A 20,783-nucleotide genomic window follows, 5' to 3' on the forward strand; every position below is an offset into this window, starting at 1 on the left:
AGGTCTACCACTTTTGTTAAGATGAAAATTACGTAATGTGAAAGCAATGCTGTACTGTCAAACAACTTCTGCGTCTAAGAAGACTTCTGCCAGATCCAACCTACGGCTGGCTGGGGATTCACTCCTCAAGCGCTCGACTGTGCCGAGGCTTTTCGAACATCAGCTGCAGAGGAAACCTTCCCACCAAGAGATACGAGGAAATACGTACAAGGGGTGAACTTCCCCTTCGCTGCTCTGCCGGTGCTCCAGGGCTGGCACCAGCCTGCCCTCCGCCCTCCCCGGGGGTGCGGGGGGCCCAGGGTCCGTCCCACTCCTGGCTGTGGCGCTCCCCAACGCCCTTCCTGAACAACACGGGAGGAACGCCCAGGTTTTCCCCAAACCAGCGCCCCACGATCACATCTCTGCTGGCCGGGTGTGACACGGAGCCGAGCAAGGAGCGGAGAGGGAAAAGCAAGAGGCGGGCAGGTTGCGCGTTCCTGCTCCCATCCGCCACCCTGCCAGGGTGCAGGAGCGTGGCCAGCTCTTGCTTTCCAGGGGTCCTGGGGGAAAGGTCATTTCCCCCCATAAGCAGGAGTCACAGCCGTTGTGTTGAGAAGGGGAAAAAGCCAATGTCAGAGAGCGTTGAACCACACTGCCATCTCAACAGCTCCTTCATTCGATCGTCTCCAGTATCAGTCAGAAAAAATATTTCAGCTACAGCTCTCCTCCACGCTAGCATCTTTAAGATTTCTGCCAACTGTTGGCACATCTGGCTCATCAAGGAAAAGCAGGAAAACTTCTGAGAAAAGAGATCAAGCGATCCAGTCCCCTAAACATTTAACTTCTCTGATGAAACACTTGAGGCTGAGGCGCTGAAGGTTTATTTATCCTGGGGTGAAGCAGCCAATTAAACACCCAACGCTTCTGCGGGCTGCCGAGGAGGTGTCGCTCCCAGCCAACATTTGGTAGCAACAAAAGGAATGAATAATGCGCTCTTTGAAAAGCAAGGCAGAAAATGACAGTCGGCTGGGGAGGAAACGACACGCTGGCAGCAGCCTGTTCTCTCTAAACCTGTCTGCACGGGGCTGCGAAAAGCGGGGGTAGAGCGACAGTCTCGGCTGGGAGGGGATAGCCAGCCCCCGGGGTGTGGCGGGAGATCACAGCTCTCGGCTCTCCCGAGTTTCACTCCTGCTCTTCGCCGCCGATGCAGCCAGCCCGCGGCCCTTGCTGCCACCACCCCCGGTCCCTCTGCCAGGCTGCAGCCCCGAAGCCCGAGCCCCCGGCCGCGGGCTGAGCCTCAGCAGAGCGGCACGGAGCAGACCACCCCGCGCCCCGCAACTGCCACCCCAGCAACACCCGTCGCGGTGTGGCCCCACGTACTTGCACAGTCCTCTGCCCCCCAGCGCCTGCATGCATCTTGCACACGTCGTCTGCACGCCTGCCCTTCTCGGACACGTGTGCACCGTGGTAGCGCTGGCCCGTTTGTCAAAGATCCAGACTTACCCCTCGACGGCGCTGCCGATCCTACAGGACCCAAACCAGCTGCACGCGCAGCAAAACCGGCGTGGCCAAGCCTTCCTTCGCTGTCCTTACAGGCCCACCAACAGCACCCCCTGGCCGGAGGGACCCAAACCAGGTTGTGCTTGCACCCGAACCAGATCAGGAGGAGGGTGAATCCTCCTGCAAACCTCTTTCAAGCAGGTTTTCAGAAGCACACACCTACTCCGGGTAATGAATCGCACAGTCTCAGGTGCACAGTGGCTGTCGGTCACTTGTTCAGTGCAAAACTTTGAAACAAAACAAAGCTGCAGTAAAAGCAAGACAAAACAAAACAATTTTACATTTTTGCATCAGATTATGGAAAATGAAGAACCTGCCCTGCCTGAAATGATTATTTTCCTTTAAGGGGAATGAATAAAGCCTATCTTCTAATAATTTTTTTATTCCCTGAGAATTGGGAAGGCTTAAACAGGAAAATAAGACGAGCAGCCCAGCAATTTATAGTCTAATAGTCATTGAAAATTGTCCAGGCATCAGCAGCACTACCTATCAAAAATGATCCTAAATTTCAACTCTACTGGTGGGTTTGCTTCAGGAAAACTTAATATCATTATAAGTCACTGTTTCTTTTGAGAACTTCATACATAGTCATGGCATTTTGTACACGCGCATGAAAGTATGTAAGCAGAAAGATGCTGATGCTGTATAGCACAATTAATTTCTCCAAGCAGTAAATTGACCCATGTGTCATGAGGGTCAGATTGAGAGAGTTAGAAAATGTTCCTCTGCAAAAACTGAAAATTGCTTGTATTATGATGAGGCTGTTTATTCTGTGGGTGCCAGAACAAATTAAAAATTACATATTGAGAAAATTGCCCAAACAAATAAGAGCTCTGCTCCTGTGTAACCACAGTAGTGAACATTTATATCTACCAGTAGGTCTCAAAAGGGCTTGGAATTTTTTTTTTTTTGGGGGGGGGGGGTGCGGGTTAGGGGGTAAGTGCCTCATTATTATCACCATTTTACAGACTAGGGAAGCTGAGGCACAGAAAGATGAAGCAACATGCTCAAGATCACCCGGAAGGCCAGCAGCAGAGCCAGAAAGTGGAATCAAGTCTCCTAAGATCCAGTCCTAGTTTCTGTGACACGCTGCCAGCTCAAGTGGGTTGCTCGTGGACCTGCCTGGGTGGGTTTTGAGTCTCTCCGGGCAAGGTGCTGCAGCACTTGGCCAACCTCACAGCAAAATCCAGTCTCACGGTCTCTTGTTCCAAGCTCTGCCCCCTCTCTCTCATCCTCCCACCAAACACTGCTGCGAACAGCCCAGACCCATCCTCCTTGCAGTACTGGGAATCCGCTCTTAGGTCCTCTTGTATCATCCCTTCTCCAGGCTGAACCTCACAGGGCAAGTGCTCCAGCCCAGCCACCTCTCTGGCATGCGTGGCTTAGGGCCGTATCATAGCACCACAGAAATTTGCAGAAGACAAAATCCTTCCCCTGTGTAAGAGGGGTGAGCCAGGATTTGTCCTGATCCACGAACATCGCTGTGCATGCAATCCATCTTCTCCTGATTCATCCACCGCCACACCGTCCCAGTTACCCTGCAGCAGCCAGATTAATGTGGAATGAGTTTTCCTCTAGGATCAGCAATTCATCTTTCCTTGGCAGCCCCCCAGCTCCTGCCAAAACACTTTGTTCAGGCCTGCAGGGCTGGGAGTTTGGAAAGATTTCGCTCCAGCTCCAGCACAGCACATTAAATGTGATTTGTGCCATTTCCAGTAAAAGGCCACAAGCTTTATACTGCCCTGACAGTGAGAGATCTCGGGGCATGCCTTGGCCCATGCTAACGTTGCCTTCTTCTAGCTGTGACTCTAGATGGGAGGCCAAGTGCATGCACGGGTGACACCTGAGGTCCCAGTCCACAAACAGCCCACAGTGGCCAAAGAGCGGTCACTACTGAAGTGAACATGTAAGCAGACAATGTTAAGGTAATATATAAAAATAAACCCACCACCACTCTCAAAGATCTCAGGAGAACTCACTGTGAACACCCAGCTTCTCCATGTGACTCAGTCTGAAGTCCCAGTCAGAGGACCCAGAGGTGGAAGGGTGAATGTGGCACCCACAGAAACAGATAAGTGCTCAGAAGTTTTGTCATGCTATGTTAACCATTTAATTGATGAAGCTTTTTTGATTGAGTTAGGGCAAAGCCTGCTAATACCAGTGGAAGTGCACTAATAATAATAATAATAATACCATTTGGGGATATTTGGGTTATTAGGATTTTATGAAGGACTACAAATAAACACAGTTCAGGCAACAGTTTGTGCATGCTTGTAGGAGTGGTGGCATTCAGTCTTGGAGAAAAAGTGGCACCGCCACCCCTGCTCTAACTTCTGCCAAATTTGTGTACGTGTCCCCAGAACCCTGCTGCCTCGTTTTCCATCCCTCACAGCACAATGACAGGCTCTGAGCTCTAGTCACCCATAGTGGCTGGGAGCATCCCAGTTTGCAAGAACAAATCCTCACATAAAGCACCATCTAAAATGCCCCTCCAGATAAGGTGTTGTTTTAAGACACAGAGGGCTTCTGCCTTGGAAACCACTGGTACCTGTGTTGAGATCTGCCTTGCAAGGGAAAGCCAAGAGTTTAGGAGAATCAAGTAACCAGAAACCGTCCTTAGACATCCTTCATTCTCAAAACTATTTGGCTTTGTTGCAGTTTGAAGGTCTTACCCACTGTTTCGTGGTACTTTATAATAATAATAAAAATAAAACATACCAGCAAAACTGAGCTATGATAACATTAAAGTCATTAAGAGCAAAACATCCAATTAAAGTCACGTTACTTCTGAGATTAACTCAAATTAGTGAATTAAGTGTTGTCTCGGATCTCCAAGTCCTCTGAAAATGGCAGCTGGTAATCAAATCCAAAAGGGGACAAAAGAATCCATGTGCTGCTCCAGCCTCGGTCTCCCGGTGGGCGTGAGAAGTCGCTTCCCCTCTGCCCTGGCGATGCCCTCGGAGCACGGCATGAGCTTTCACCAAGCGCCGTTCTGCGACAAGCAAGGGAAGTCGCCCGTGTCAGGCACAAAACAAACTCAGCTAATAAGCACGGAAACCAAAAGGTCTCCTTCAACCTCACTGTATTTTTCTCTCCTTAATTCAAAGAGTAGCTAAAATAATCACTGGTCTGCCAGCTCTCACTGAAGCTTTCTTTCCAAACCCGGTAATTTAGGGTTGAGATGCCACTGACGACAGGACGACCCTCGGGATAAACTTTCAGTAGGTGTTCAGTAGCTATTTTGCTTTCAGGGAAGCGTGGTTTAGCCTTCCACCTCCTCAAGCATGCGCCGAAGAGAGCAGGATCTTGCAGCAGAGCTCTCTGGGGACTCCAGAAATGCAAATACTTTTCCTAAATGACCGTGGAAGGGCTCGGAGAGGACGTCCTGGCTCCCCCAGACACCACCCTCGCAGCTCCGCAGCCGGCGCTGTGTCTTGCTGCCAAGAGTCCCGTGTCCCCTACTCAACATCTTGTGTTCACCCACACGCCACCTCATTAAACTGCCGATGGCTGCTGGCAGAAAAAGGGGAATTTAGCCACGCCTGACCTGGGCACAGTCAGAACCATTTGCAGGACTCTGAGCCAAGCACTCCCAATTAATATTTGTGCCCTCGAAACCTTTTTCCATTTGATACAAGATAATTTGCAGTTTTCCCAGTCTTGCCTCAATGAGGGGTCTGTCACCCTCACAGAGTAGAAATAAGCTCTTAATTGATGGCACAATATCCCAGGCGCAAGAAAGCAAGCAGCAAGAAAACAAAAAATTATCCTGATTTTCATTTCTTCTGCACAATGATCCCAATTATACCATATATCACATCATTTGCATTGCCACAACACAGCCTTTTATATCTGCTTGAGTTGCAAGCCATTTACTCTCAGCCTACCTTTAAAAAAAGGCTTGTAGAAAACAAGACACTTGCTTTATGCTGATGCAGTTAAGGGAGCTAATTTCAATTCCAAAGCAAACAAGATTTATGCAAGTTAATAGCCTGAGGGGTCCAGAAGCCAACTTTTGTTGTTCTGTTTTAATAATCCACGGGACGATCCCAGGTATTTACATAAACTGAATCCTTCAGATCTCATCTAATTTCCAGGCAATAATTTCCTAGTGGTGGAAGACATTTACCACTAATTTCAGGGGTGTGCATGCAACTTTTGCTGGCTTTGCACGTGGCCCTGAAATATATTTGGGGAAGCATAAAGAGAGCTCCCCACCTGGTGCTTATTTGCTGGGATTAAATGCCATTGGCATCAAAAACAGGTGGTTTCAGTATGTGCAGAGTCAAAGGTTTACTCCCCCCTTTGCTGGGTCTGCTGGTGCAAGAAGCTGGTGTCCAGCAGCTCCAATATTTACAAGCAATGCAGTGGCACGTGTCAGCAGCTGTTCTTGGGAAAGCCATGCAAAATTCTACAACAGCATAATAGACTGCACTTCTATTAGGCCAGAGATCTGAAGAATCACTAAATTAGTTTAATCTGTCATTAATACATTGTAACTCCTGTCGCTTATTTATCATGCTGGAGAAACATCCAGTTTCTGCCTCTTTTCTGACGGCAACATATTGAAAAACAGTCTATTATTTTACCAGCAGAAGGGAATATTTTCTTACACAGAGTCTGGTTTTCCTGAGGAGCTAATCACAAGGAGATCTCTCCAGTGTAACACTTTTAGCAAAACTCGGGAAAGCTCATAGCCCTTCCCCACAAACATTTATGTTGGTAGATATATGAAATTTGTAACAGCCGCAAATGCAATTTGTCAATCTTTGTGTTTGCTTCTCCAAGCATCTGAGGGGTAGGAGGGTAGTGAAGGATCTGTGGTCATGGGTGCACGTATTTCAGTATCCCAGTTCTCACACTTGCCTACACAGCCTTGGGACCTGTGCTCGCGGAGGCACGATCAAAGCTCCGCAACTGCTTTCATCACATCTGGGCTATCTAGCAAAACACATTTCATATTGCAAAATGAACAGAAATCACAAAGAAAAAAAAAAAAATCATCTGCATCTGATCACTCAACAACCCAGCAGCAGAAAAGGAGCGCAGGGGTGCCTGCGGCCGGGCAGCGGGGGGGTGCGGGACCAGGCGCTTCCCCGCTCTGTTCTCCAGCCCTCGGTCCGGTCCGGTCGCCGGCCAGCGCGGCCGGCTGTGCCTGCCCGGAGGGGCAGCTCAGCTGGGCAGATCCCCCCTCCTTGCTCCGGCCTGAGCGGACGAGCAGGAACGTGCTCGCGGCACACCGCGCGCTCCTGAGGGCTGCTGGGCGCCAGGGCCCAGCTCACAAGCGCAGAACATGTTTCGAGGCACGTCAGCTGTGGAGGACATACATGCTCGTATTGTGAGCCCCTCAGCATGCCCCTCAAAAGAGAGGGAGAAAGCTCACAAGCACTGAAGACTCAAGAATTATCTCATCTGGATCTCAAGGAACACGATAAATGCTCGTCCTCACCCAGGGGCAGATGGGAGTGGTCTTGCCCTTCACACCTACACAAACAGCTTAGTTATCCTCAGAAGTAGGACAAGAAGATGGGGCAAAACGAAGATAATTGCCTTCAGTATAAGGACCACCTGGGAACAATACGCTGCAAGGTATCTGTTGGCAATGGAATTAACCAGTCAAAGAGCTGCAAAAACGGGTGATGATCCTGCAGGACAGCATCCGTTTGGGACATCCAGGATGTCGAGGGCCTGACGGAAGCACTGTCAGTCCCTCTTGTGCTCTTGGGCCTGGATGATCAAAGCAAAACGTCTGATACAGGCTGCATCAGACCTTCCTCCAGGAGGTTACTGGAAGGAGGTGACCATGTACCTGCTGGGATGAGAGACAGGGTTGTGGCAGACGCCTGGCTCTGCCTCGGCTGTGCTAGGGATAAGAAGCCAGCCTTCCCTGCATCCCCAGCCCGGCCCTCCATCCCCTGTGAGATGGTGACCCCCTGTGGAAAGCTTCTAGGTTACACATGCGAGGCTGCAAGAGGTGAGAGCATTAGCTCAGCACTGGGGAAAGGAAGGCTTTACTTAGCCCCAGGGATCTGGGACCCCTTTTCCCTGCTGGAAATCTATCCACTACTTCCACTTGCCCTGCTCCTCCCTGCTAACCATGCCACGTCACCTTTATGAAGGTTGGTAGACACACAGGAGTGGGGAAGGACCACCTTCTACTCATGGCCCACCCCGTACGGAGGCAAGAGCCTCCCAAAAAGCTCCTTTCGCAGGATCTGTGCACCCAGGGTTTGGCAACCTCAGAAACCCGACGTCAAGCGCATCTGAGCAATCACCAACGGGGAAAGACACGTCCAGCCCAGCCCAGGGGTTCGCAGCCAAGAGCAGCCCTCCATCCTGGTCCCACTCTCTGAAAACAGAGACCGGGGCTGTTTCCCAAAGGGCACGAGCGAAGGGAGCCTGTGCGCCCCAAAGGGCTGACCGCCTCAGGGGAAACAACTCCGCAAACAAGCCCTTGCCACGCTGCGGCTGCCCGGGGCAGCATCCCACCCACCCGCGGAAGCACAGAGGGCCCTGCAGCCCTGGCGCAGAGCAGAGCCCAGGCTGGACCACAAAAAGGAGAGAGTGGGGCTTCCTGCTGCCTCTGTGCAGCAGCAGTGCCTTTTTCTCTCTTCCAGTCCTGGGAGACACAAGGGCAACGGTCAGACATTATTTGTCGCTCAGGAGGGCTTGTGAGATGGCACCTTCCACCAGACAATACAGGTGCCCCAGGAAAACGCCGGTGGTGATGATCAAGCCCAGGAAAGAGCAAAAGTCAGCAGAGGGATGCTGTGGTCACATCTGCGGCTTAGAGGCTGGTTTCAGACCCCATCACACAGCAGCTTCCACAAGGGTAGATATTCCCTTACCATTCCCTATAAAATGAAAACTGAAAAAGTCAAAATAAAAATGTAAGCCGTGCTCGCCTGTGTCAGTACTTCAGACCGAGGTCCAGGCTATACCCCTCTGGTGGCTAATGCAGGGTTTCTGCAGTGCCCTGCTCCCCTCACAGCAGGTACTTTGGTGCCACGGGAAAGCTTCAAAGGTGCTTAAACCACCAGAGCGCTTACGAGGCATCACGCCAGGTGACGTACAGCCCCTCGCAGGGGGCACCGCCCGGCCCAGCACCGGGCACCGGGCACACGATTCCGGGAAAGGCCAGGGAACTGCGAGCTCAGGGCGACCCGGCAGCCCGTCTCGGCGTGAGCCCTCACGCTGTCCTGTCCGCGCCGTCGGCCCCGGGCGCTGGGCGCGGATGGCGCCGTGTCCTGCCACAGCTCTGCACCGGCCCGGCGGTCCCGACCCTGTCCCTGCACAGTGCAGCGAGCATCGTCCTGGGCAGAGGCCTCTCCAGCCAGCCAACACACGGGGAGGCAAAGCCGTCACCCTCCTTTCCCCGCTCCTAGCCCCAGGCGCGGTGAAGCACTGAGCACTCCTCCCTTTCTGGGGACAAACAGGCTAATTCCAGTGCGCTCGGCATAAAATGTGGCAGGTATCTGAAACGTGGTTAAAACAAGTCGCTCTGGTTTAATTTCTCGCTTACTCTCACCACTTCACAATCAAATTGGCTTTGTTGATAGCCAGAGGATGCTGAGGTTTTTCTGACTGCCAGTACCACGAACTCAGCGGAGGGTCTGAAAACCTGTCAGGTATTTTCCCTCCCACCTTCTTCCTGCTATCAGCCGAGAAGCTCTACAGTTAGTACTGAGCTGACAATCCTTGTGATGTGGGAAAAACTGGCTTACAGGCAGCTGCGGCTCTTCCCTGGCAAATCCTACCCTGCCCGACCCTGGCACAGAGCAGATTTACTTCCTGCACGCCCAGCCTGCACAGCAGCCCGTCTCACAGTGTGCGCAAACCACGCTGGCTCACCCTCTGCAGCTCTGGGCACTGCGGACCCCAATGGCACCAGCCTGGGGGGTTAAACACCTAGCTCTACCCCCCTGTGCTGCAGACGGGATTTCTCTGCAGCAGCTGCTTCCCCCAGCGAGTGCAGGCTTTGGGCTTTCTGTATTTCCATTAAAGGTGGTAATCAAGGGGTCAAAACAGAATTTTTCTGAGAGCTTTTCTGAAAGTATGTCTGTGCTCCTTTTCCTCTAACACCGCTGCTTCTTACTTTCCCAGTACAAGCACCCACAAGAACTATTTGCTATATTTGGGAGAGAGTAGCTTAAAACAGCACAGAGCAAAAAAGTCTCTTGCCAGTTCTCCAACTTCCTATCAAACTGAGATCCCAAAGCCAGTTTTGTTTGAAAGTTTCTGAGCAAGCCAGCTGGGCAAAAAGCATGTCAGAGCTGTGGAAACATTACGCTTCATTATTCTCCCAACATTTCGCAGAAGAAATAGTTTTCACTGAGCCACCTGGGATGTGCAGGAGATGGACGAAGAGTTGGATTGAGTAAGAAAAACATTTTCACCAACTATGTTATCCGGCTAACACAGAAAGCAATAAAAAGACCTACTAGTATGGGAGGAAAAATAGATAATTAAAAACCTGTAGTCATCTTAACAAGTCTCCTGAGTTTTAACAAGGGAAGGTCAGTGTAATTAGCCAACCTGCCCAGCCAAGCCATGCTCAGAGGTCCAAAGCTAATTTCATTTTATAGGCTACTGCTCTTCTTGAGGGGAGCCTGCTCCTGAAGAGTTCCCAGACATCCGTTCTGAGACCAGCCCTGTGACCCCCAAGTTCACCACATCACACCTCTGCACAACCGGAGTTTGGTACCTCCAGCTTCACTCAGACAAGCTGGAACGTGGTACGTGAAGACCAGCGTTTTGAACAGCTCTGGTGCCCCCTCTCCTCCGGAGAAGACGGGCTCAGAACTAGCATGGCTGTGTTTGCAAACCGAAGTCACCCAATAACCCCAGCCAAAACTTTTCTCCACCCTCTTCCTCATTAGCACGGTTGGCTTCATCGAGGTTCGTTGGCCATCAACCACCAAACACCAGCCTCCCTACCCACAGAAGTCTCCTGACGCTCCTGTGTGGAGGAAAATCACCGTGCTTTTGACCTCTGCAACCCGGAGGTAGGAGCTTCCCTGGGCAGCTGCTTAGGACGGGTCCTGGCTCAGTTCATCTTGCACCTCGGTCAGCCCAGGACCACGCCATCGCCGGAGCAAAGAGCAGGTGAAGAGAGACGGCTGCCAGCCCTGCAGCCACTGGGGCTGCCCTGCGATGGAGGGCGGCATTTCATTTCCCTCTCTGTCATGTAGTAATTCGCAGCTTGGCAGAACCCGTCGCTGCAGCGATTCAACCAGGAGACAACTGAGGGTTGAAGATGTCCAGAGAGAAGTGGTCCATGCCTCCCCCATCATCAGTGGGGGCAGGATGAAGCTGCACAGGAGGCCTTTGAGGGTGGCAGCAGTAATCTTACCACCCACCCCACAGTCAAGGGTGGGTGACGTTACTGGGAATGAGGAGGATTACTGCATGTTAATGCCACAGGTTTCAAGCTGTTCTTAGCCACCGCTGGCACTCGGAGATGGTAATTTTTCTCCAAGGATGTCAGGGCTTCCCTCCTGCCATGGTTTGAGCCCAGAGGGTAACTGAGCACCACACAGCTGCTCACTCACCCCTTCCCCCTCAGGAACGGGAAGGAGAAAATAAAGCAAAAGGCTCGGGGATCGAGACAAGGACAGGGAGGGATGACTCACCCATTACGGTTATGGGTAAAAGGCAGACTCAGTAGGGGAAGAAAAAGAACATCAGTTTAATTTATCTCTGCCCTGCTGCACCTCACCCCCCTCCTCCTGTCTTCCACTGACCTCAGTGCTTGCAGAGGTGTCTCCTTCACAACTTCACCTCCTCCTCACAGGTTCCCCTTCTTAAATACGTTATCGCAGAGGCGCAGCCGCCATCGGGGAGCTTCGAGAAGCTTCTCACAGGGGCCACCACTGCTGTCGACTCTTCCCCCGCTACCAAAACCCCCACCACACGCACAAACCCAGCACTCCCCCTTGGCCCCACAGGGAGGGAAGGAAATCACGGCTCACCTATACAGGCGGGGGGACTTAACCTAGGACAAGGGAGAGGGGTATGCTTAGCGTAAACATCACTACTTCACCTGAAACCACTCTTTCCTTGCTAACTTTTGTACTCAAGATGTAAAATCAATTCCCTGGCCAGGCCGGAGCCCTGGTTTCTTCTGCAGCCGGGGGTAGCGCCCTTTGTGGCCGCTGTTCTCCACGGGAGGACAGAGAGGATCCTGCTTGGTTTGGCTTGTCTATGGGATCATCTTGCAGCTGAGCACGTGCACACACTGACTTCAGAAGAGTCCCTTAGGGAGAAAGTTTCACTTTTCAGCATTCATATTGGTTCCTATCTGCTCACATAATCATTTTTTTTTTAATTGATATAACGTTTATACACCTAAATTTTCTTTTAAGCTTCTTTTGTTTTTTCCCCTGTCATTCTCCAGGTTAAGGGGAGAGGATGAAGTGATGTTGCCACACAGTGTCCCCTACTGACTGTTGCTGTGAGCAGCCAGGACTCCTGTTCACAGGGTGAGCGGCGAGAGCCACCTCCAGCAACACCCACCTGCAGGCTTGGGCCAGGAGGTAAGTGCAGGGCGGAGATGCCTTTGCTGGCTGATGATGGCCTCACCCCAGATACAGCCAGGTCACCTCAGGGTGCTTGAAAGGGGTGGAGATGGCATGACACAAGGGATGATGTTTCTCAGCTGGTGGGAGAGGGGCCAGTGCCTTCCAGCCAGACATGGTACGAGGGCACTGTGAGTCACTGATGGTTTTTCTCCAACTGGAAGCAAAGAAAGGTTTCCCCATTGTCAGTCTCATGCACACACATACCCACACCCACCCCTGGCAAGGTCAGAAATAGCACCCAGCACTCACCTCAACACTCATGCACTGGCTTATCATGGAGATGAGTGGCTGAGCTTCTCCTTTTCTTCCCCGTTGCAAAACCCTACAGGAGGAGCCTACCAGCTCAGAGAGGTTGAGCAATGCCATGCCCCATGAGTGATGACACAGAAGAGAGGCTTTAGCAAGCGTCACCTCCAGCCTCGGATCCTGCCCCAGGGTCCACCACCCCACTGAGCCATGCCCCGAGTCAGAGGGGGACAGCAGGGAGATGCTCATGAGGGATTTGCATCGTGGAGCCAGCAGGTTGGCTGCTCTTCTCCCTCAAGCCAGGTGGGCACCCAGAGTCCTTCTCACCCCTCCTTGACAAGCCTGGGACCATGCTGCCTGGAGAGGACAACCAGGCACCTGCCCTGCCCCCCCCCACCAGCGTGCCACTGCCAAAGCTGGGCAACAAGAGCCACGGAGGGGCCCAGCATAGCCAGCACTGACCTAACTCAGGACTCGCAACCCTGCAGAAATGATCTCCAGGCCACTGTCGCGTCCCGTGAGGAAGGGGATCTGAAGTCTTACCTCCCCGCTGTCATCATCAAGAAATAAAGCACCAAGGTTCAAACTGGGATGTGGGTTTGATCAGTAAATTTGATCCCCTGAAGGAACAACACTCTACTGATTCTAAGGTATTGCACGGCAATGATGAATGCAAACAACCTTGCATCTTCAGACACTCACTAAGAGGTCTCCATGCCTTAGGCTAAGCAGTATCGTGCATCCTGAGCACATGCAGATTGGCAACAGCACTAAGCAGCCCTCAGGCCGCGGGGTGACCTGGCCCCTCACAGGGCCATTTGCTTTCAGAATCGCAGGAAATTGCAATTCAGGCTGCATACGGAGGGAAGTGTCCCTCCGTACCTGGCAGGAGTGTTGTTACAGCTTCGAGGATCTCAGAAAGACCCTGCAGGGCCACATCCCAGGGAGCAGCACGAGGAGGGGATGAGCCAGGAGCTGAGGGGGCCCCAGCACTGGCCATGCCCTCCCCAACACAGCACAGTCCCACGGGGGTCTCAGCATGGCCAGTCGAGCCAGGGGTGGGACAGGGTCCACCAACAGCCCCAGACACAGCGAGGGGATGAACCAGGACCAGGGTCCCTCCAGGGAGCCCAACCTGGAGCAGGGGAAGGGGCTGGGAGACCAAGCTGCAAGGCAGGTCCAAGGCCCATGCGGCAGCCGGAGCTGGAGACAAGGACACATCTAACGCAGCTCAGAGAGGGACAGGGGACCCAGGGTTAAGCTTAAATGAGGCCTTGGGCCATGGGCAGAGGAGCTGCGAGGGTCCCAGACAAGCTAAAAAAGACAAAGGCAACCTGTACCACGTCTCTTAACACTGTCTGGGCTCTTCAGTCCTCATGGTAAAGCTGCCTTTTATCGCAGACTCTCACACATATAAGATGGCCTTCAAAGAAGCCAGATAGGTCAAATGCTGCCAGCCTGGTCAGGTGGGATCAGTACTTCTGTGTGTTCATGCTAATGAGGATACAGCCCCGCTGCCTTCCTCTGAGCATGCCCCCGTCCTGGCACAGTGGCAATGCCCACAGGCTCCATAAACATTACGACTTTCACAGCTCTGTCTCAGCTGTGCTTTGCAGAGCTGGGAGCTACAAGTCCACGTGAGTACAGGTTTACAGGTGCAGGCACTGCTAAGGAGAGATACACTCCTCTGCCAGTTGGCCCTAAATCTCTCCCAGAGTCAGAAAAAAGCTTTGGGCTCATAAGCTGTAGCAACAGCAAAGCTCTGACCCCCTTAAGTTTAAGGAAGCACGACCCAGAATTGATGTCAGATGCAAGCAAAGCATAACAAGAGACAACACGAAATAAGCACTTTCCCAGTCACTCACTGATGTCTGTCACCGACCTTTGAAAAAGTCAGGCAGTGAATGCAGCTAAAAATGAGGGCTCTGTGTTCAGCTGACCTAGCCACCGCCCGCCAGCCAAGCAGAAAGACCTGCCAAGCAAAAAGCTCTTGGCAGGGGAACTTCCACTAATGTTCTCAGCCTGTTGCAAATGCAAAGTAAGAGTCCAGGGTGGAAGATGCTCAAATTAAGTCAGGCTTTTTTTTGGCGTTTGCTCCGAGAGGAGAGCACGTAGGGACGATCACCAAGGCTGACACTCAGCAGCTTGTGAGGATGGGGCAATCTGTGCCATCCATTCGCACCCTTAGTCATTGCCATTTCAACATGAAAATGCAATACCTTTGAATTCAGGAGCTCACAACACTCAAATTCCCATTTTCTCTGGCACGGCCACTCTCTTCCCCCTCACGTTGTTCAGAGTTGCTGGCTAATAAATACAGCTAAAGTGGTGGAAATTTCTGGTTACATCCATCTGCATCCTCATTTCTTGCCCAGTCTCCTTACTAAGGAGACCAGCGAAACTACCTATGCAGGCCTCGAGCCAAGACGATAAAAAGGAAACAAAGGCAAACCCACCACAAGTACGATGGAGCCCCTTCACCACTGCCTAGGGCTTGTATGGATAAACTGGAAAACAGGGAACAAGCATGTACAAATGGAGTCATTAGAAAAATGTCGAGCAAGGGCAGCTGAGTGGCTCGGCACCAGGATTTCCTCAGTCAGCAGGGTTAGTGACCCAGCGCCGCGGCAGAGACACCCGCACGCTCCCTGACCCCTGGCAAGAGAAATGGGCTGTGCCGGTGCGCGGCCCGACGGAACGGGGCACCGAGGACGGGGAAGCAGAGGGAATAATTCCTGTCGGATCTGCGTGGAGACCCTTGGTGTCAGGCAGCCAGCTCACCCCCCGGACAACGCGGGTCTAGATCTGGCCTGGTGCTCACCACAAGCTCGTCAAACCCCAGCAACGATGGGAAACGGCACCCCCCTCGGGAAACAGAGCAACCCACCGAAGAGGCGCTCCCAGGAAGCTGTATTTTCCGCTAGAAGCCTGGTTTCTGGTTACTCTCTTGTTTTGCTCTCCCTTGTTAGATCCGAACCCCCCCCCCCCACGCCCAGAGATGCGGTTGTGTTAGCTCTTGTCGATACCGTTTTTTAGGCGAGTAACAGCACCCTTACACTTCTCACCTCACGTTGCTTTCTGCAGTCATCAGATCGGTTCCGCAGCTCTTTTCTGCACCCCTCCCACCTTCCTTTCAAAACGGGGCCACCAGGCACGGACACAGGATCCCTGGGCTCAAGGATTAACGGAGGGCATGACAGAACACTGGACTCACTTTATCCCTGGGCGAGATTTACACCAAAAGGAGTAGGTTTACTTCAAAACACAGAAGAGCAAAGACAGACGATAAAGTAAGAAAGGCACTGCTAGGACTATGCAAAACAAGGAGCATCCCCATTGTTCACCTCAGCACTTTCACCCCCTCCCCAGACCACTCCTCTGGACCTGGCACGTTCCCCTATTACCTGAAGATTAAAGGGGATCCTGCTCCTTCCTTCCAGTCCTCCCCCGGGAGTAAAGAACAAAGGCCCCTCCTCTGTGCAATCTCAAGCTCCAGCCTCATTTGCCTCCTGCTCTGGGAAGCTTCCTTGTCACTTTTGCTTGGGTTCTGGGACATCACATCACGAGGCAGTGTAAAGCCACATTTTTTTTCCCCAGCTCTGGAGCTGTCTTTCCCTGCGATGCTCACACCAACCCCAAACACGGTGTCATGCTTACTGAAACCAGCAGCAGTGCACTTGACCAAGTGACAGACCCCACCAGGTTTGTACGCGCAGTTGGATTTAGGGGGTTGCTTCTGGGGGTCATTCACACTCAGAGAACAAAGCCTGTTTTGGGGGAACCACACACAGCCACTATAAAACTACACCAGCTGATAGCAAAGTTTCTTATCAGTTACTCACTTAACACTGATTACTAACTTTCCCCTTGCTTATGTACAAGGCTGTCCTCAGGTTATGGGCATCAGGGTCATGTGTCCTTTCCCCAGCAGGCACAGTATCCCCAATCTCCCTTCAATACTAATCCATCACAGTTTAATGGGAAATACCTCAGCCAGGTGTCTTAAGAGTTCTTGGGTGCTAATCCTCTCCACCTGATGATTTAAAGGTCTTTGCCCAGATCAGACATTATTCAGATTCCTCCCCGTTAAGTCACAGCCAGAGCACAGTTCCATCTCCCCCGAGCCAGGCTTGTCACCAATTCTCTCCACACCCATCTCTGCTTGCAAACAGAAGCTGTCACAGGTCAGGCACGCATGCCAAAGAACCTCCAGCTCCACCAGTCATATTTTAGGTTATAAACAAAGTGAGACATGGTACTGCTTGGACTGGAAATAAAGCCCTGAGGCCTTCTGCTCACAAAAAAAAAATCTAGGTCTACAGCCTGCAAAGACCAGGTGCCACAGGAAGCAAGGTTCATAAAACAGCTCGAAGGCAGTGCAGGAAGGCACTGGAGTGATTAATTCTTACACAGCATAGCTGCGTATGCCCAGCCTTACAACAGAACTGTAGAGCAGACAGGACACAAAACAATCACAGCCTTAGTACCAGCTTTGGCTAATCTTCACCAGCCCAAGTGTTGCACACCACAGTGTTTTCAAAACCAGTGTTTCTTCAGGACTTCCTTGGCTTACACAAAACGAGGAGGCATGGTTTATACCCCATGTGAGCAGGGCCCCACCCTTCTTACCCCATGCTAGGCATGACACACTAGGTCACAAACAAAAGCAAACCCTCCCTCCAAGACAGCAGATGCTCAAAGAAGGAAAAAAAAAAAAAAAAAAAAAAAAAAAAAAAAAAAAAAAAATCACACATCACAGCAACTATTAATCAGTTTATGTTTATAGCAGTCATAACATGGATTACCAAGGTGGGTTGTTTTTATTGGGAAAGCTGTGGGAAGACCAAAACAGCTGCTCTAAAAAGTAATTACAAATTAAAACAAAGTTGAGATCATACTGTGCTTTAAAGGAAAGTTACATAGTTTAACTTGCATAGCACAAGCATACATAAGTAGTTAACAGGCATTGATAAAGCCCATCTCAATTTGTGTTATTGCCTTTTTTTTTTTTTTAGTCTGAGCAACTGGTTGCTGGTCTCTGCTGGAACCAAGGCAGGCTTACTGGCAGCTACTGTCCAGTAGTTTAATTTGGTTTAGCCAAGGAACAACGTACACTACGAAGTTGCAAATGGTGTGCTAAGGAGAGAAAGAAAAAAGCCGTTATCAGATTAAGAACATAAAAGTGTCATTGACCATTGTTCTATACTGTTTTACTACCCCACATGATCCAGAATGTATGCCACTTCTGTGGCTTTCTGGATTTGCTCTGACAAGTATTCTGGAACACCACTCTTGTTAGTAACTGCTCGGGATCAATCACCTCTCAAACACTAACAGAGAAGCTGAGCAGTCAGGACTTCCGAAGGTCAGGTCAGCTCCTCTACACATTCACACACAGGAAAACTTTCAGCATGGGCAAGACTCCAACATAAGCTCTCAGGCACAGGTAAGTGCTCCTGCACAGCTAATCTATACACGCACAAGTCAAATCACTCCAGCTATCATAATGGTACACACACACTTCTAGCTAAGTGCTTAACACATCACTTGTGGGCAGTTACACTTCTCATACATGCAGGCACAAAAGGGCACATACACAGAGAAGCTAAGCCTTTCACTATGATCAACAAAAATAATGAAGTACTACTGAAGAAAAACTCAGGTCAGATCAAGGCAAAAATATTCGGTGCTGTCATCTGAAAAGCTGAAGTACTCCTTAAAGAGCATTGCTCTTGTACAAACCTCCCACGGAACAGCTTGATGGGCACAAAGAACAGAGGTAACCTGACTCTTGTGATCCATGCTCAGCCCAAAGCACTATTCACAGTAACGTAAGTTCCCCAGGAAAGCCTGTCGAGTTAAGCTGTTTACATCACCCTGTGACAAGAGGCACCAAAAATGGTGTGGGAGCTCAGGACACCGGACTGAGAGCCAGGAGACCTGTAGGCTTGGCGGAGTTTCCTCCACATGTCCTTGTGAGCCAGGCCACGAGCACTTTAAGAGGCTTGAGGTGCACACAGCCTTCCACGCACTACAGCCTCAGATCACCACTTACAAAACAGGCTAAAGGGCCCTCTGCCCTCTCCATCACCTGGCGAGACAAGTTCTGCAAGGGCAGTACCTTATTAAGTGCAAAGGCATGAAGCCTCTGATCGGGGACAGACAGGGGACACTGCTCACACCTCTCTGTACTAAGCCAGCCAGAGGAAAGGGGCTGGAAACTGGAGCCTACCTTAGCCAGCTGCGGTGTGTCGTGGAAAGCACAGCTCTGGAGATCTGCTGCTGGCTTTGCACAAGTTGTCCGTCCAATCTCGACTTCCATTATATACTTGATTCCCGACACAATCTGCAACAAGACAAGTGGGCAGAAGCAGCTTTATTTGCAGCACAGAAGGGCTCTCTGACAAGAGAAGCCTAGCAGACAGTTTTCTGTTTACACGATGGAAACCAGACTCCAGAAGTAGAGAGGAGACCACGCGCGGCAACCTCCACAGAAGACACTTGACACTTTCAAAAGAAACAAAATCCAAGTAAACAAGTCTGCAGGCGCAGCTTCCTTAGTAAACAGAGTCGTGTGTCAACTCGGCAGCAGCATAAGGAACTTACTAGCTTCTTCAGTAGCAGACAACACTCAAAGGCGTTCAGATCGCCAAGTCCCAAGGTATAAAAAAAAAGGTTTTTATTCGTTATTTCGGGGGGGGGGGGGGGGGGTGGGGGAAGCTGAAACAGCCCCCAGAGATCAAGGGCTGATCTTCCCCCCACACACACACCCCCCCCATTTTTGGCTGCTCCCCGGAGGGTGCCAGAGCCGACCCTAACGCACCCCAGGGCTGACCGCCGCCCCTCTCGCAAGCCCGCCCAGGCACCCACCTGCCTCTGGGCGCTGACGACCCGCACCACCCGGCTGGAGTACATGTCGTTGCTGGCCTTGTTGTACTCGGCCATGGCGAAGTGCAGGGCCCGCTGCAGGCCCTCGTCGTTGCCGGCGTTCTCGATCTCCACCGGGGCCCCCAGGAGCCGCGGCCGGCCCTGCCCGCCCCGCACGGCGCCGGGGAGCACCAGTGCCGCGGCCAGCAGCACGGCCCAGACGCTGCCCGCCGCCATGCCTGCCCGCCCCGCCGCGCCTGCCCGCCCCGCGCCACCCGCCGCCATTTTAAGCGCGGCGGGGCGGGCCCGCGGCCACACACCACACCGCCCCGGCCCGCCCCCGGCCCCGGCCCCGGCCCCTCGCGGGGTGGAGGGGCGGGCGGCGCCGGCCCTTCTCTGAGGGGAGCGGGGCGCCCGGGGGCCGGGCGGGCGGCTCCCCGCCCAAGTCCCGAACGGCGGAAGGGCGAGCCAAAATGGCGCTGCTCCCCTCTCCCTTCAGAGCGGGGGAGGACGGTGTCGGTCACGCCTGAAATGCCTCCGCGCTGGGGAGAGGCCCGTGCCCTCAAGCCACCTTGCTCGCGGAAACACACCCGTGTCCCCCTGTCCCTCGGGGAGGGGGGCTGAGGGTGCAGGACTGCCCGCCGTCCTTGGCGGGGGCAGGGGTGGAGGAGGATGTTTTCGTGGGTTATTCCAGCGCTCGTTTCCCCTCTGCTGCAGAGGGAAAAATAAAAGCCGCAGGGCATTTTGTGGCTCCTGGCGCCGAACGCCGTGTGTCGTTTCCGAGATCGGCCCCCACAGCATTGGTGTTGCCTCGTCTACACTAATGGCTCCGCTGAAGGGCGGCGGGGGTGGCTTCCCGGACGCATCGCTCGGCTTCCAGTCTCCTCTCACAACCGCAAGCCTATCTCCCCCGTCCTGCCAGGAATCCTAAATTTGGAAAGATGGGACTTAATATGGCACGAGGGAGCCAGCTCCAGCGAGATTTAAGGCCTCATGGAGTTGTGAGGCTCAGAGAGGGCGGCATTTTGCGCCCGAATAGCGGCAGCACGGCTTACAACGAAAAGGAGAAGGGTGGTGTGCGGGCTGGAAAGGCTGCCCGCACGTTAGCAATCTCCACCGTGAGAGCCGTCGCTGGAGAAATCCCCGCGGCTGGCAACGAGCTGAGCAAGTAATTCAACAGTGACAAGGTGCTGGGGTAGCTTGTGCAGCCAGACAAAGGCATGAGCACCACTGGGAGCAGGGACGGGGATGTGAGTCTGGGGACATGAGCCAGAGCTGCTAGTGGCTGCAGAGTCTGCCTCCATTTCAGTTTTCCGTAATTGGCCTTGGATCCAGACTGGATCAGTTTAAAACTCAAGGATAGAACTTGTCTATTGCCTTTCAAGGCAAAGGCTCTCTTTTGCACTGTCAGTGACTGCTGCCAACGAGAACAGCTAAATCAGTCCCCGCACCTCCGTCGTACCTGCCAGGTCTCTTCCCACTGCGCTGTGCTGATCCTGCCAGCTCAGGTCTCCATCCTCGGCTCCCAGCTGCTGGAGGTGCTCACCAGCC

At 52.4% G+C, this 20,783-nt stretch overlaps 1 protein-coding gene and 1 long non-coding RNA gene across 2 annotated transcripts in view; both read right to left on the minus strand.

The window, feature by feature from the left end:
* LOC116961871 overlaps nucleotides 1-20,783 on the minus strand; it is an 85,691-nt gene that overhangs the window by 40,124 nt on the left and 24,784 nt on the right. The window lies entirely within an intron of this gene.
* Nucleotides 17,129-19,511, minus strand: LOC122153192 (cystatin-like). The gene is made up of 3 exons (XM_042789778.1): nucleotides 19,236-19,511; nucleotides 18,598-18,711; nucleotides 17,129-17,501 (listed from the first exon to the last, which is right to left on the minus strand). Exons 1-3 carry the CDS (start codon nucleotides 19,467-19,469, stop codon nucleotides 17,424-17,426), a joined length of 426 nt encoding a protein of 141 aa, XP_042645712.1. The 5' UTR covers nucleotides 19,470-19,511; the 3' UTR covers nucleotides 17,129-17,423.

Source organism: Tyto alba, unplaced genomic scaffold (genome assembly GCF_018691265.1).
Source record: "Tyto alba isolate M040663 unplaced genomic scaffold, T.alba_DEE_v4.0 Super-Scaffold_16, whole genome shotgun sequence".
Lineage (NCBI taxonomy): Eukaryota > Metazoa > Chordata > Aves > Strigiformes > Tytonidae > Tyto > Tyto alba.

Excerpts from the sequence above, each read along its gene's own strand:
- LOC122153192 (XM_042789778.1), bottom strand. The coding sequence starts at position 19,469 with ATGGCGGCGGGCAGCGTCTGGGCCGTGCTGCTGGCCGCGGCACTGGTG. Across the intron at positions 18,712-19,235 it reads TCGTCAGCGCCCAGAGGCAG|ATTGTGTCGGGAATCAAGTA; the intron begins GTGGGTGCCTGG and ends GTCTTGTTGCAG. Across the intron at positions 17,502-18,597 it reads ACACACCGCAGCTGGCTAAG|CACACCATTTGCAACTTCGT; the intron begins GTAGGCTCCAGT and ends TTCTCTCCTTAG.